General features: G+C 39.6%; 1 protein-coding gene across 4 annotated transcripts in view; it reads left to right on the plus strand.

Moving 5' to 3' along the window:
* Positions 1 to 15,231, plus strand: part of SNTG1 (syntrophin gamma 1) — a 1,080,379-nt gene that overhangs the window by 925,890 nt on the left and 139,258 nt on the right. For all 4 annotated transcript variants that reach the window (XM_077270476.1, XM_077270477.1, XM_077270479.1 and 1 more), the window contains one exon: positions 7,158 to 7,288. In XM_077270476.1, coding sequence (XP_077126591.1) covers positions 7,158 to 7,288 — 131 coding nt within the window. The remainder of the gene's footprint in view (positions 1 to 7,157; positions 7,289 to 15,231) is intronic.

Genomic DNA, 15,231 nt, shown 5'->3' on the forward strand with positions numbered 1-15,231 from the left:
GCTATGGGGTGTTTTTCAGCTGCAGGGACAGGGTTGTCATGGAAGGAAACATGAATGCGGCCAAGTACAGAGATATCCTGGATGAAAACCTCTTCCAGAGTGCTCTGGACCTCAGACTCGTCCACAGGTTCAATATTCAAAGAGACAATGTCCCTAAGCACACAGCTAAAATAACAAAGGAGTGGCTTCAGAACAACTCTGTGACCATTTTTGACTGGCCCAGCCAGAGCCCTGACCTAAACCCAATTGAGTATCTCTGGAGAGACCTGAAAATGGCTGTCCACCAACATTCATCATCCAACCTGATGAAACTGGAGAGGATCTGCAAGGAACAATGGCAGAGGATCCCCAAATCCAGGTGTGAAAAACTTTGTGGCATCATTCGCAAGAAGACTCATGGCTGTACTAGCTCAAAAGAACCTACTGAATACCAGATACATTTGTTAAATTCTTAAACATTCTTGCACAGCACTTCGAAAATATTTTGAAGTCCTTCCCTGATAGACCAAACAAAAGACTTGGCCTCAACAGTCAAACCAAGATGATGTCATAGCCACCCCATTTGTAGTGTAGACATGCTAAAATGAAAAATCTCCCTTCATTTTTTTTTTCATTTTTGTCTCCTGAACCCAATATAACAGTAAAAAACAAAATAAATGAATTATGTTGTTAAACAAGAGATTTCTGAAGCCATGGAAAGAATTATTCTGATTATGATCACTTTTATGAAAACTGCCTCCAATGATATGCCCATTCAACAACTAGCTGGAAACTTACTGGTGGGGGTAGACTCACAGTTGGAAAAGCTCTGCTATTGTCTAACATTATTCCACCTCTTGGATGAATAATAAACAAACTTTTCACCTTAAAATTTTGGACAAATATGGTGCATATAAATCTATACACACTATTATGAAAAGCTTTGACCCCTTGTCAAGTGAGGCACAAAGAAATGTTTTAATCAATAATAAACGCAACTCACAGCATGTATACCTTTATTATGGCTCATTTTGAATAGTAAATCTGCCTACAGTTTTTAGTTTAACCCCTTCACCAACTTGTGATTTTCTGTTTTTGCGGTTTTGATTTTTGCTCCCATTCTTCCCAGAGCCATAACTTTTTAATTTTTCTATAACTATAGCCTTTTCTGGGCTTATTTTTTGGCAGAAAGAGTTGTTCTTTTGAATGACACTATTGATTTTATCATACATTGTGCTGGAAAGAAGGAAAAAAAATTCAAATACGCTGAAATTGGAAAAAAAAGTGAAATTCCAGTGTTTTCCTTTTTTTGTTGACCATGTCCACTAAATGCTAAAATTAACCAGTTACTAGGATTCCCCAGGTCATTACGAGTTTGCAGATTACATGTATAGGTTATTCTTAACCCCTTCCCGACATGTGACGGTATAGTACGTCACATGTCGGGACCCCCGCTTTGATGTGCGCTCCGGCGGTGAGCGCACATCAAAGTCGCGACATGTCAGCTGTTTTTTACAGCTGACATGTGCGCGCAATAGCGGCGGGTGAAATCGCGATCACCCGCCGCTATTAACTAGTTAAATGCCGCTGTCAAACTCAGACAGCGGCATTTAACTACCGCATCCGGCCGTGCGGCCGGATATGAGCGCATCGCCGACCCCCGTCACATGATCGGGGGTCGGCGATGTGTCAGGAAGGTAACCATAGAGGTCCTTGAGACCTCTATGGTTACTGATTGCCGGTGGCTGTGAGCGCCACCCTGTGGTCGGCGCTCACAGCACACCTGCAAATCTGCTGTGTAGCAGCGATCTTATGATCACTGCTGCATAGCAGAGCCGATCGGGTTGTGCCTGCTTCTAGCCTCCCATGGAGGCTATAGAAGCATGGCAAAAGTAAAAAAAAAAAGTTTTTAAAAATGTGAAAAAAATAAAAAAAATATAAAAGTTTAAATCACCCCCCTTTCGCCCCAATCAAAATAAATCAATAAAAAAAAAACCCAACCTACACATATTTGGTATCGCCGCGTTCAGAATCGCCCGATCTATCAATAAAAAAAAAGCATTAACCTGATCGCTAAATGGCGTAATGAGAAAAAAATTCGAAACGCCAGATTTACGTTTTTTTGGTCGCCACGACATTGCATTAAAATGCAATAACGGGCGATCAAAAGAACGTATCTACACCAAAATGCTATCATTAAAAACGCCAGCTCGGCACGCAAAAAATAAGCCCTCACCTGACCCCAGATCACGAAAAATGGAGACGCTACGAGTATCGGAAAATGGCGCAATTTTGTTTTGTTTTGTTTTTTGCAAAGTTTGGAATTTTTTTTCACCACTTAGGTGAAAAATAACCTAGTCATGTTAGGTGTCTATAAACTCGTAGTGACCTGGAGAATCATAATGGCAGGTCAGTTTTAGCATTTAGTGAACCTAGCAAAATAGGCAAGCAAAAAACAAGTGTGGGATTGCACTTTTTTTGCAATTTCACTGCACTTGGAATTTTTTTCCCGTTTTCTAGTACACGACATGCTAAAACCAATGATGTCGTTCAAAAGTACAACTCGTCCCGCAAAAAATAAGCCCTCACATGGCCAAATTGACGGAAAAATAAAAAAGTTATGGCTCTGGGAAGGAGGGTAGCGAAAAACGAAAATGGAAAAACGGAAAAAGCTCCGGGGGTGAAGGGGTTAAAGAGGTGAAAAAAGAATGGCTCCACGTTCTGAGACCTGTGACTTTCCCATTTCACAGGATTTGGGGCTGGTTGAGGGTTTATTTTTTGTGCGCTTAGCTGATGTTTTTATTGATACCATTTTGAGTTAGATACAATATTTTGATCTCCTGTTATTGCATTTCATTGCAATTTTGCAGTGACCAAAAAAAGTATAATTCTTGTGTTTTGATTTTTTTTCCTCGCTACGACCGTTACCAATTGGATTAATTTACTGTATAATTTGATAGATTGGATATTTCTGAATGAAGCATTGTTAGGGCTAGCGGAGTGCACTAAATAATATAAAGGGAGATATGAGGTGGGATCGCAGCCTGGGGTCCACTGTGCAGAGATAGAACTTGCTGCTGAGTAATGGCGGATGATCGCTTGCTCACACGTGGGTTAGACCTCACCCAGTGTGAATGGAAGCGAACTCTGTTGCTTCACAGAGTCGCCAAATAAATGCTGTGCCCTGTTAGCAGTCACAGGGTGCAGCTGAAAGATGCTGGTGGGTTCCCTATAATTCACCCCCACAAAACTGGTGATTGGACTTGCTCTGACCCTTGGTGGCTTTTGAGCCCGTGCCTGAGGACACCCTGAGTCAGATGCTGAGTCCAATTCCCAACCTACACTAACTGATAGTTAGGACAGAACTGACCATTTACCCCACAGAGTGTGTACAGCACCTCTCTGGCAGACGCCACTATCCACCCTAAGTAGGGTCAGGAAAGCGCACTAGTTGCACATGGTGCCGCACTGGCGTTCGTTGCTAAAAGAACCTGTAAGCTCGTGCCTTGTGCTGTATGGCACAGTCTGGCGCTATGTAGCTCAATCATCCAATAACAATCAACAACACTGGGGATGGGTATGATTATGGAGCTTTCACCAGAAACAGTCATACATCCACACACACACAATTTCAGTTTTATACTAGCACATGGCCGAGCGACCATGCAAGCCTTTTATCAATGCCTTTTACTCTGTTCTTTTGCTTTAAAGAATTGAAATAAGACACATCATGAAAAAGACAGAACATCGGATTTAAAACCACTATCTGATAGTATCCTAATGTCTCCAGCTCTTGTTCCCTGTGTTGCACCCTTCCTTACAGCATAGATGATCTCACCATATTTGATAAGGAGTCTTATCTTACATTTACTTAGTGTGCAAGTGTAATGATGATTGTATGGGTTCTTAACACATAGGCAGGTAATTTAAATGGGGAAGGGTTTGGTGCTGTAAAGTAACAGTAGTGAAAAAATAGCTAAAATTAATAAAACAATATCTGGTAATGAAAGGTTGCACATGTGATGCAAGAATTTTTTGATCATATGTGAAATTGCACTTTAAACTTTTCAAATGTATACATATGGATATTTCAGATTTATTGAATGTTTTAGAAAATGTTTCCCCTGAAGGACCTATGATTATTGTCGGAGGTAGACAAATTGTAAAACAGCAGCTGTTCTTAAACTACACTACACTTAAAGATTAAAACATTTTTAAGCTTTGGGATTCTGTTTTATTCTTCACTAATTATGTCAAGGCACTAAAACTCTGCCAACATGAATATTTTAGTAACACTTTATCATAATTCCACAAATTTTACTACTCAATCCTGTAGAAGATCACCTATATTCTGGTTGAGTGCCTGAACAATAGTTCAAATGTTGAGCCACATTTGAGACTTACAAGTAATTAGTACTAGTCACAAAATTACTTATTGCCCCTCCTAAAAGCAAATTTATACATATATAGGGAATTTAAAAGTCCAATCATGCATTCAAATTTGTCCTCATTTTTTTTCCTTTTAGTGGTGATACGCATGTGCTGCAGGGTAAGCAAAAGAACTAAAAAAATTAAACTCAAAATCCGAATTCATTTTATAACATGCAAAAGTATGGTATGTAGGAGTTTGTGCACCCCTGGTCAAAATTACTTTTATTATGAATAGATAAGCAAGTTGAAGATGAAATGATCTCTAAAAGGCCTAAAGTTAAGGATTACATATTTCCTTTGTATTTTAGGCAAAAGAAGAATAAAATAAATACTTACATTCATTTTTTACATTTACAAAAAATTACAAAAAGGAAAATGTTCTGAGGCAAACATTTGGGCATTCTGCATGGTTAGTACCTAATAGCACCCCATTTCGAAAGAATAACAGCTTGTAAAGGCCTTTTCTAGCCAGACAAGAGTCTTTCAATTCTAGTTTGAGGGATTTTCATCAATTCTTCCATAACAAATCCATCCAGTTCTGTGAGATTCCTCGGTTGTCTTGCATGCACTGATATTTTGGCACCAGCATCGGAGAACTCTCGCAACTTGCATTTCGCATGCTGTGAGGATTCACAAGTTTGCAGTCACATAGAGTAACTTCAGACTTGTACCCTAAGGCCAGACAATCACTTTTCTGTCAGCTAGTTCAACTAATGTCTTCATATCAGAATTATGGGCTGTAGGCAACTATCACTTAAAATCTTAGTGATTCATTATGGTTGTCCAGTGTGTTTGTAGTAAATTTTGGTTGATTGTAAAATAAAATAGTTGGTAGAGATAAGCGAATTTGTTCGGGTCCCTCCTTATTCGGCAAGCTGTGGCGCTTAACAAATAAGCTGCAGAGAGAACCAAGCTACCTGGATCGCTCCTGCTAATCAGCTGTCCGGTGCCGCCGCTGCATGTGTCACGGCTGTTTCACTGTCACAGCAAATGCATGGAGAGCCTGTGTGTTGGGCTCTCCATGCATGTGTTGTAACAGTGAAATAGCTGCTGTGACAGACAGCTGATCAGCAGGAGCGATCCAGGTAGCTGGGTTCTCTCTGCAGCTTATTCGGTAAGTGCCACAGCTTGCCGAATAAGGAGGGACCCGAACAAATTAGTTAATCTCTAATAGTTGGCAGCCTACTCTGTATTTCTGAAGCCCTGTTACCGACTTTGTATAGTAGTTTCTAATGAGCAGTAAGCCACTGGCTTGACTGAATATATGTGAAAGGATTCACGGGTTTATAACATTTCAAGGTCAATCAGCAATATATACATAATTATTATAACAGAAGCTGATAGTGATGGCTTAGCTAAAATGATCAAATTCTTTTGTGCATATTTATATCTTGTTACCTAACTTATGGTATATAAATACATTGTAGAAAGAAATTTAAATTTTGATTTTGGATTTTATAAAAAATTTCATTATGTTTCCTAGATTTAATTTTTAGAAATCTTTAAAATTAAATTTAGATCTCATAGACATATTAAAGCACATATTATCTGGATGTATAAAGAGTCTATTGCTTGCTATCAGTTTATAATGAGACTTTTGCAAAGGCACTTAGTCTCCAATTCATTAAAGTGTTTTAAGAAATGCAAAGTACAAAGTAAAAAGTAGAAGTAAAAAGAAATCTGAAGTAAAACAATATGAAAACATTTGTACAATGCAAAAAACACTGAAACGTTTCAGTCAATTCTACCAACATAGGAGGATCTTGGGTGGAACAGGGGCAGAATGAGGTATGGAAACACCCACTTGTTTACTTTATGATGAACTACTATTTGAATTCCTGTCAGTGACTGGAGTAGGATTTGTGCAGGTGCAAACCACTTTTAAGACGTGACTGATTCATTAAGAGGCGTGTGTCTACAAATGAATAAGGTGCCTCTAACGCCAACAGGCCCCCTCATCAAGACTAGTATGAATAATGCTTGTATTGATGAATTAGGGCCATAGAGTTGCTTTTTCTTACACTTTAACATGACATCAATGAGAAGTAATGATTCTTCATGAAGGTACCAAACAAAAGCAGAAAGAAGACCTCATATTAATAGGTCAAGTCCTGACCTAGAATGCCTATGTTATAGTTGGCAAACATGTCTTGATGTCACGATGTAATTCAGACATCCCGGCCTATTGTGAGGCAGCCCTGTGTTTCAGCATGTGGTGGCAGAAAGAAGAGAAGGTGCTGACCATACGAGGAAGAGTTTGAAGTGGAGGTGGCTGAGAGGTGAGCATTGAGGTATTAAGACATTTTTTATTCTATTATTATTTAACTTTTTATGGTTCTCTATGGCTCAGCAAAATTATGCCCAGTTGGCTGCCATTTTTCTGAATTTACATGCAGCAAATTAAAAAAAAATCCATATTTTGGAGAATATGGGTGGATAAATTTTTGAAAAATTTGAGTTGAACTAAATTACCATTGAATAAATTTGACTAACTCCAATTATATCATATACACTTTGTATAAACACCATAAGGTGGTATATGAAGTTCAGCTGGTCCATTATAAAGACTCATAGGGACTTTATTAATTTTCATTTAAGGTCTATATACATTTACATATAACTATGCGATGTGCATAGAGTGCTTTTTATTAACAATGCATGTGGTTATATTATAGTTTCGCTATAATGAAAGAAAGAATGTTCAAACAAGTTAAACAGATTTATTGTCCTTTTACATTCTCTTACAGGATACTTTATCTTGTTCTTCATGGCCAGCGTCACCTGGCCTCCGATGGGAAAAACGGTGGTGTGATCTCCGACTAATCCCACTGCTGCATTCAAGATTATCACAGCATATTACAGGAGCAGATTTATGCAGGTAAAAAATAAAATTTGCTCTCCAACTTTATTCTGTAAACTCAGATATGAAATCATGATAATGTCTTAAGAATATTGTCAAGAGATAATTTGGATTGTGATTTTTATTGATGAGCTTTAGGACAATGAAACATAAAAGAAAATAAATATCTACTTAGATTTTATTCTAACCCCAAAGTGTGTGAATATTCATTAAATGAGCTAGAGATAACATTTAAAGGGAACCTGTCACCCCCCCAGGCGTTTGAAACTAAAAGAGCCACCTTGTGCAGCAGTAATGCTGCATTCTGACAAGGTGGCTCTTTTAGTTATTGGTGCTGTAACTGCAGAAATAATCCATTTTGTAATTAGTGCCAAATACCTTTCTTCTGTCCTGGAGGCAGGCCTTTCCCCCCTGCTGCAGACGCCGCACAGCCGTCACTCAAATCTTCTTGGAGCCGGGCGCCGCCTCCTCAGCGCTGTTTTGAAATGAGCCGGCGCCTGCGCTCTTTTCTCCTGCCTTGGGCAGGCACAGTGAGCGCTGCCCATCCTCTGTCCTCATAGCAGTCTAGCTGACTGGGCCTGTGTGGCCGCCCTGCCTGTGAATCCCAGCCCCGCAGTGAGAATAAATCAGAAGACACAGCGGGGCGAGGATTCATAGGCAGGGTGGCGGCACAGGCGCAGTCAGCTAGACTGCATATGAGGACAGAGGACGGGCAGCGCTCACTGAAGTAAAAAGTTTACCTCCAGTCACAGGCATAGTCTGATGTGAGTACTGCTACTATCAGCCTACGCATGCTGCCGCTAATAACAGTGTGAGCAAGCGCAGCTGATGGTATTATTTATCAGCCAGCACCTGTGCTATATATACATATATTTTTTTAAATGATGTGGGGTCTGTTCTATTATTGATAACCAGCATGGCAAAAGTGAAAGCTGCGGGCTGCAACCCTCAGCTGTCAGCTTTATCATAGCTGGTTATCAAGAATAAAGGGGTCCCCACTCTGTTTTTTTAAATTATCTAAATAAATAATTTTAAAAAAGGGAGTGGAGTTTTTGACATTTTTGACAAACAGCCAAGCTAAAGCATACAGCTAAGGGCTGGTATTCTCAGAAAAGTAAGTGGTCATGGATATTGCCCCCCCCCCACCTAATAATAGCAGCTCACAGCTTCCATAGAAAAAGCACATTTATTATTTGTCAGGCTCTTCACATTTGCCCTGTGGTGTGGCCAAGTGGTGTTCATATTAGTGGGGTTTATGTAATCTTTGTTTTTTCAGGTGACATCAAGCCCACAGGTTAGTAATGGAGAGACATCTGTAAGATGTCTATCAATTACTAACCTCATAGTCGTATTGTCAATAAAAAACACCAAGAATAAAGTCCTTTATTTGAAATAAAATTACACACCATTTTACAAGTTTATTTAAAAACAACAAATACATTTATACTCACCTTCTGCCCATTACATTGGTGCCCTCATCCCCTGTAAAAAAAAAATTGAAAATAATAAATAACAAAAATACTCACTTTTTATCGACAATATGACTATGGGGTTGGTAATTGATGGGTGTCTTATAGATTCCTCTCAATTAATAACTGCTGGGCTTTATGTCACTTGAAAATATAAAGTGAAATCAACCTCACAAATAAGAACCCTGCTGGCCACCACCACAGGTCAAGTGGGAAGAGTCGGGCAAAGCACAATCTAATAAATGCAGCTTTTCTTGGATGGATGCGGGCTGCTATTGTTAGGCTGGGGGGCCAATATTTATGGCCCCTTACCAGCCTGACAACAAAAGCCCCCAGCTGTATGCCTTAGCTTGGCTGTTTGTCAAAAAGGGAGGAGGTCACACCATTTTTTGTAGCTATTCAATTAGTTAAAAAAATGGCATGAGATCCTTCTATTCTTGATAACCAGCCATTATAAAACTGACAGCTAAGGGTTGCATCCCGCAGAAGAGACCCCCACATTATTTAATAAAAAAAATATTTATTTATAGCTCAGTCGCTGGCTGGTGAATACTCTAATCAGCGCTGTTATTAGTGGGAGCAGGCGTAGGCTGATGGGAGTAGGACTCTCACATCAGCTGATGACTCTGTAACCAGAGGTAAACTTTTTACTTCTGGTCACAGTTACTGGCTTAAGTTGTCATCAGACAATGTGGGAACTGCAGCTTTCTGACCGCTGGTAATAATCTTACCGCCGATCAAATGCATGCAAATGACAGCGTAGCAAACAACGAGTGTTCAGGTCCCCCATTTATCTGAATGGGGTCCTGGTTCAAGTATTGTTATGTTCGCCCATCACTACTCCTCAGTGATAGTTGGGTAATACATTCAACAATGGTTGAGAACTTACTGAATTTGTTAATCAGAAGGAATTTATTACTTTTTCTGTGTTCATAAGTGCTCTGTTGAGTGTGTCTTTGACAGTTTGGAATCACCAAAACATCATTGCATATTCTCATAACAACTCTATAATACAATTTTCAGTGGAACATTCCATAAATAAAATGAAACCTGTTAGAGATACAGTTGAACACCATAGACTAGAGATGAGTGGATATTTTGAAATTCTAATTTGCCAACTTTGCTGAATTCTACCCAAAAATTAACTCTGTACCTCATAAATTCGTAGCAAATTTCAATACTGCAAAGCCTCTAATTCACTGGAAAATATGTGTACAACACTTGGAGGTCTTCAAGGACTGCACTGAACTCTTTTTGAGCTCTTTAATGGGAACCCAACCTTTGTAATGTCCTTTTGACTTGAACCTATATGGCTATTGGAAAATAGAAGTCAGTCAGTAACCAACAGCCCATTTAACACGGCACACATTTAACTACACACTGGAGTTATCGCAGTTTTAAGCTACTTAAAAACACACTCCAGTCTTTTATTTAATTTCTCCCCTGGAGAGGTATCACAAATGTCTGTTCCCTACCAGTTAGCTACCAGTTTCTGTCATTTGTTCTTACTACTGTCACTCCAAGTCTTCCTCTGACATCTTGTGACCACAGTTGCTATTTGACCCAGAAGTCACTAGCTCTCAGTATAAGACTATAAGAGCCTCATTCTGGCTTTCATAGACCTAAATTCAGAAGTAACTTCTGGTCTCCCCAGCAAACAATGAAGCAATTTAGCTAGGCACAATTAGCAGAATCAGACTATAACAATGCCGAAAACAGGTCATTGTATTCAGGTGGCATGTATGCATCTAATATCAGACCATTACATCAAGGAATTGTGAAAAAATCCCTTCACAAAACACGCTTTATAAGATAGGCAATTGTGTTAATTTCTGCACTATGGTTATTTTTTTTATTTTTCTTCACAAAAAAATAATAAAAAAAAAATGAATAAGAACAATACGGATTGCTTGTCTCACATACCCAGAGCCATTTCACACATGCTGCACATTCATTCAGCGGGCTAGTGGTGTCAGGCATAGCAGCCTGGGCTTCCCCACAATTCCCTGCAGCATGATTTTTCATTTTGCTTGAAGGGGAATCCCTCCCATATAGAGCACATATATATTTCAATAAATGAGACAAAGCCCCAGGCAATAATACATATAACAACATAATCCAAGTTAAAAAGGTGGAAAATAATCCCAACATACAGCAATTCAAATACCGTTTACATAGCAAAGATATGATAATTATAGATGAGTGAGCACTAAAATTCTCGTTACTCTAACCAAGCAATTTCTAATGCTCGGATGCTTGGTTTGAGTAACGAGTATAGTGGGAGTCAATGGGAAATCTGAGCATTTTTTCCTGCAGACCCTACAAAAAGAAGTACAGAATGGAAGGAGAATGGCATGTGGAAGACCTCTGGCAGCATCTCTGACTCCCAGATTGTTGCTGAGAACAATGGTATTGACGAAAAATTGGAGTTTATAGGAAAAAAATGTTAAGAAACATTCTTTCCTGTATAATGACTTGTTTGTAAGGCAAAATGTAAAAAGGATTTAAAAGATTATAATGTAAGTAAACCAAATAGTAACGCAGTGGTACCCTTAGGCTCATAAAGGTTATGCACTAAGTACAAGTCTTGCCAAAAATTACAATCAGGGTTATCCATACATCTTTGAAGGCATAAGCTGGAGTGCCTCATTCAAGAATTGTGACTAAAGTATAGTTGAATTACTCTTACACTCATAATAGCACTGAACACAGTGCAAATTAACTGCAGGCAGAGTTATCTATACACCCTTAACCCCTTAACCCCAAGGGTGGTTTTCACTTTAATGACCGGGCCAATTTTTACAATTCTGACCACTGTCCCTTTATGAGGTTATAACTTTGGAATGCTTCAATGGATCCTGATGATTCTGACAATGTTTTCTCATGACAAATTGTACTTCATGATAGTGGTAAAACTTCTTTGATATTACCTGCATTTATTTGTGAAAAAAACAGAAATTTGGCGATAATTTTGAAAATTTCGCAATTTTCCAAATTTGAATTTTTATGTCCTTAAATTACAGAGACATGTTACACAAAATACAAAATTTTGCTGTGTCAGGGAGTTATAAGGGCTAAAATTTGACCAGCAATATCTCATTTTTACAACACCTTTATTTTTTAGGGACCACATCACATTTGAAGTCACTTTGAGGGGTCTATATGATAGAAAATACCCAAGTGTGACACCATTCAAAAAACTGAACCCCTCAAGGTGCTCCAAACCACATTCAAGAAGGTTATTAACCCTGAGGTGTTTCACAGGAATTTTTAGAATGTTTAAAAAAAATGTTTAGTATTGAGAGTCCTCAGTGGTTGATACCTTTTAATGGCTAACTGAAAAGATCGTAACAAATTGCAAGCTTTCAAAACTACACAGGTCTCTTCATCAGGCAAAGACTAACACAAATTCTAAAGAATCACATATTTGTGCACAACATAGCATAGAGAAAAAAAAAAAAGGAAAAACCATGGATAAGACAGGTGACATGAAGCAGAATTACCATGTTTAGAATTGAGAGTCCTCAGCGGTTGATACCTTTTAATGGCTAACTGAAAAGATGGTAACACATCGCAAGCTTTCGAGACTACACAGGTCTCGAAGAGACCTGTGTAGTCTCGAAAGCTTGCAATTTGTTACCATCTTTTCAGTTAGCCATTAAAAGGTATCAACCACTGAGGACTCTCAATTCTAAATATTTTTCTATCTACTGGCTAACACGGTACCAAGATATATTTCTTTCCTGTAAAAAAAATGAACATCTAACTTTTTTCACAAAGAATTTAATTTAGTTCCAATTTGTTTTATTTCACCAAGGGTAACAGGAGAAACTGGACCCTAAAAGTTGTTGTACAATTTTTCCTGAGTATGCTGATACCCCATATGTGGGGGTAAACCAGTATTTGGGCGCATGACAGAGCTCGAAATGGAAGGAGCGCCGTTTGACTTTTCAATGCAAAATTGACTGGAATTGAGATAGGACGCCATGTTGCGTTTGGAGAGCCCCTGATGTGCATAAACATTGGAACCCCCCACAAATGACACCATTTTGAAAAGTAGACCCCCTAAGGAACTCACCTAGATGTGTGGTAAGCACTTTGACCCATCAAGTGCTTCACAGAAGTTTATAATGTAGAGCCGTAAAAAAAAAAATCATATTTTTCACAAAAATTATTTTTCGACCCCAATTTTTTATTTTCACAAGGGTAACAGAAGAAACTGGACCCCAAATGTTTTTGTGCAATTTGTTTTTAGTATGTTGTTACCCCATATGTGGGGGTAAACCACTATTTGGGCGCATGGCAGAGCTCGGAAGGGATGGAGCACCGTTTGACTTTTCAATGCAAAATTGACTGGAATTGAGATAGGACGCTATGTCGAGTTTGGGGAGCCCCTGATGAGGCTAAACATTGAAACCCCCCACAAGTGACATCATTTTGGAAAGTAGACCCCCAAGGAACTTATCTATATATGTTGTGAGAGCTTTGAACCCCCAAGTGTTTCACTGCAGTTTATAACGCAGAGCCATGAAAATAAAAATTCTTTTTTTTTTCACAAAAATTATTTTTTAGCCCCCAGTTTTGTATTTTCCCAAGGGTAACAGGAGAAATTGGACCACAAAAGTTGTTGTCCAATTTGTCCTGAGTACGCTGATACCCCATATGTGGGGGGAAACCACGATTTTGGTGCATAGCAGAGCTCGGAAGGATCGCCGTTTGGAATGCAGACTTAGATGGAATGGTCTGCAGGCATCACATTGCTTTTGCAGAGCCCCTGATGTACCTAAACAGTAGAACCCCCCACAAGTGACCCCATGTTAGAAACTAAACCCCCCAAGGAACTTATCTAGATGTGCTGTGAGAACTTTGAACCCCCAAGTGCTTCACTACAGTTTATCACGCAGAGCCGTGAAAATAAAAAATATTTTTTTCCCACAAGAATGATTTTTTAGCCCCCAAATTTTTATTTTTCCAAGGGTAACAAGAGAAATTGGATGCCAAAAGTTGTTGTCCAATACTTCCTGAGTATGCTGATACCCCATATGTTGGGCTAAACCCCTGTTTGGGTTCATGGGAGAGCTCGGAAGGGAAGGAGCACTGTTTTACTTTTTCAACACAGAATTGGCTGGAATTGAGATCGGACGCCATGTCGCATTTGGCGAGCCCCTGATGTGCCAAAACAGTGGAAACTCCCCAATTCTAACTGAAACTCTAATCCAAAAACACCCTTAACCCAAACACGCCCCTAACCCTAATCCCAACCACACTACTAACCCCAACACACCTCTAACCCCAACACACCCCTAATCCTAATCCCAACCCTAACCACACCCCTAACTCCAACACACCCCTAACCCTAATCCCAACCATAACCATAACCACACCGCTAACCCTGACACACCCCTAACCCTAATCCCAACCATAAATGTAATCCAAACCCTAATCCTAATTTTAGCCCCAACCCTAACCCTAACTTTAGCCCCAACCCTAACTATAGCCCTAACCCTAACTTTAGCCCCAACCCTAACCCTAATGGGAAAATGGAAATAAATACATTTTTTTAATTTTATTATTTTTCCCTAACTAAGTGGGTGATGAAGGGGGGTTTGATTTACTATTTATAGTGGGGTTTTTAGCAGATTTTTATGATTGGCAGAAAGGGTCTGTCTGTTATGACTGTCCAGTGACACTAAAACCTGCTCAGACAAGACACTAACAACAGGGTAGCAAAACACCTCAAAGGTATAGAGGGAAAGCTCCTGCCAGGTGTCCAGTTTTACGACCCAATAGCTGAAAGTCACAGAGGAATTAGGGAGTATGCTGGTTTTTCGGTCAGGTATTGCTTGACCATCTTTTAAAATTTTTCCCTCCTTGTCAAAAATACCTGGTCCTCAGGGCATGGATGCTGGTAGGGTGTCATGAAATTGTCCCAGTCCTTTGACAGTGTACCCCTGTCACTGCTGTACCTGGTGTATTTGTCCCCCGTGTCTCCTCCTTGGTTGGGCAGTGAACATTGCCCCCTGCCGCTAGCGTTGTCTGATGGGATTTTTTTCAGCATATTTTACATAATGGCCTTCTGGTATAGCACCATTTTAGAAGACCTCTCTGACTCAAGAAGAAGAGATGCAAAGTTCTCCTTGTAGTGTGGGTCTAGCAGGGTGTACAATCAGTACTCTTTTTTGGCCAAGATGAATGTAACTCAAAGCTCACTGGAAAGGCAGTGGTACATAAAGTATGCAATATGGGCTGAGGTCTGTATAGCCAACACTTCCCTGACTCCACAATGATGACTATTCTCCATCTCCTGCTCCATCTCTTCCTCATCATTCCCATTATCAGCCCATCCACATTGGAGAGATGGGAGGAATATTTTGTAGGTGCTAGCCTCTTTTGTACTATTAACTCCTTTTCCTACTCCTCTTCCCCAGCCTCCATCTCATCATTGTAACCCAATCTGTGCTGAGCAAATGAGCGGAGGCTAGGCTGGGTATT

The sequence above is a fragment of the Ranitomeya variabilis genome, chromosome 6 (genome assembly GCF_051348905.1).
Source record: "Ranitomeya variabilis isolate aRanVar5 chromosome 6, aRanVar5.hap1, whole genome shotgun sequence".
In the NCBI taxonomy this organism is placed as follows: Eukaryota; Metazoa; Chordata; class Amphibia; order Anura; family Dendrobatidae; genus Ranitomeya; species Ranitomeya variabilis.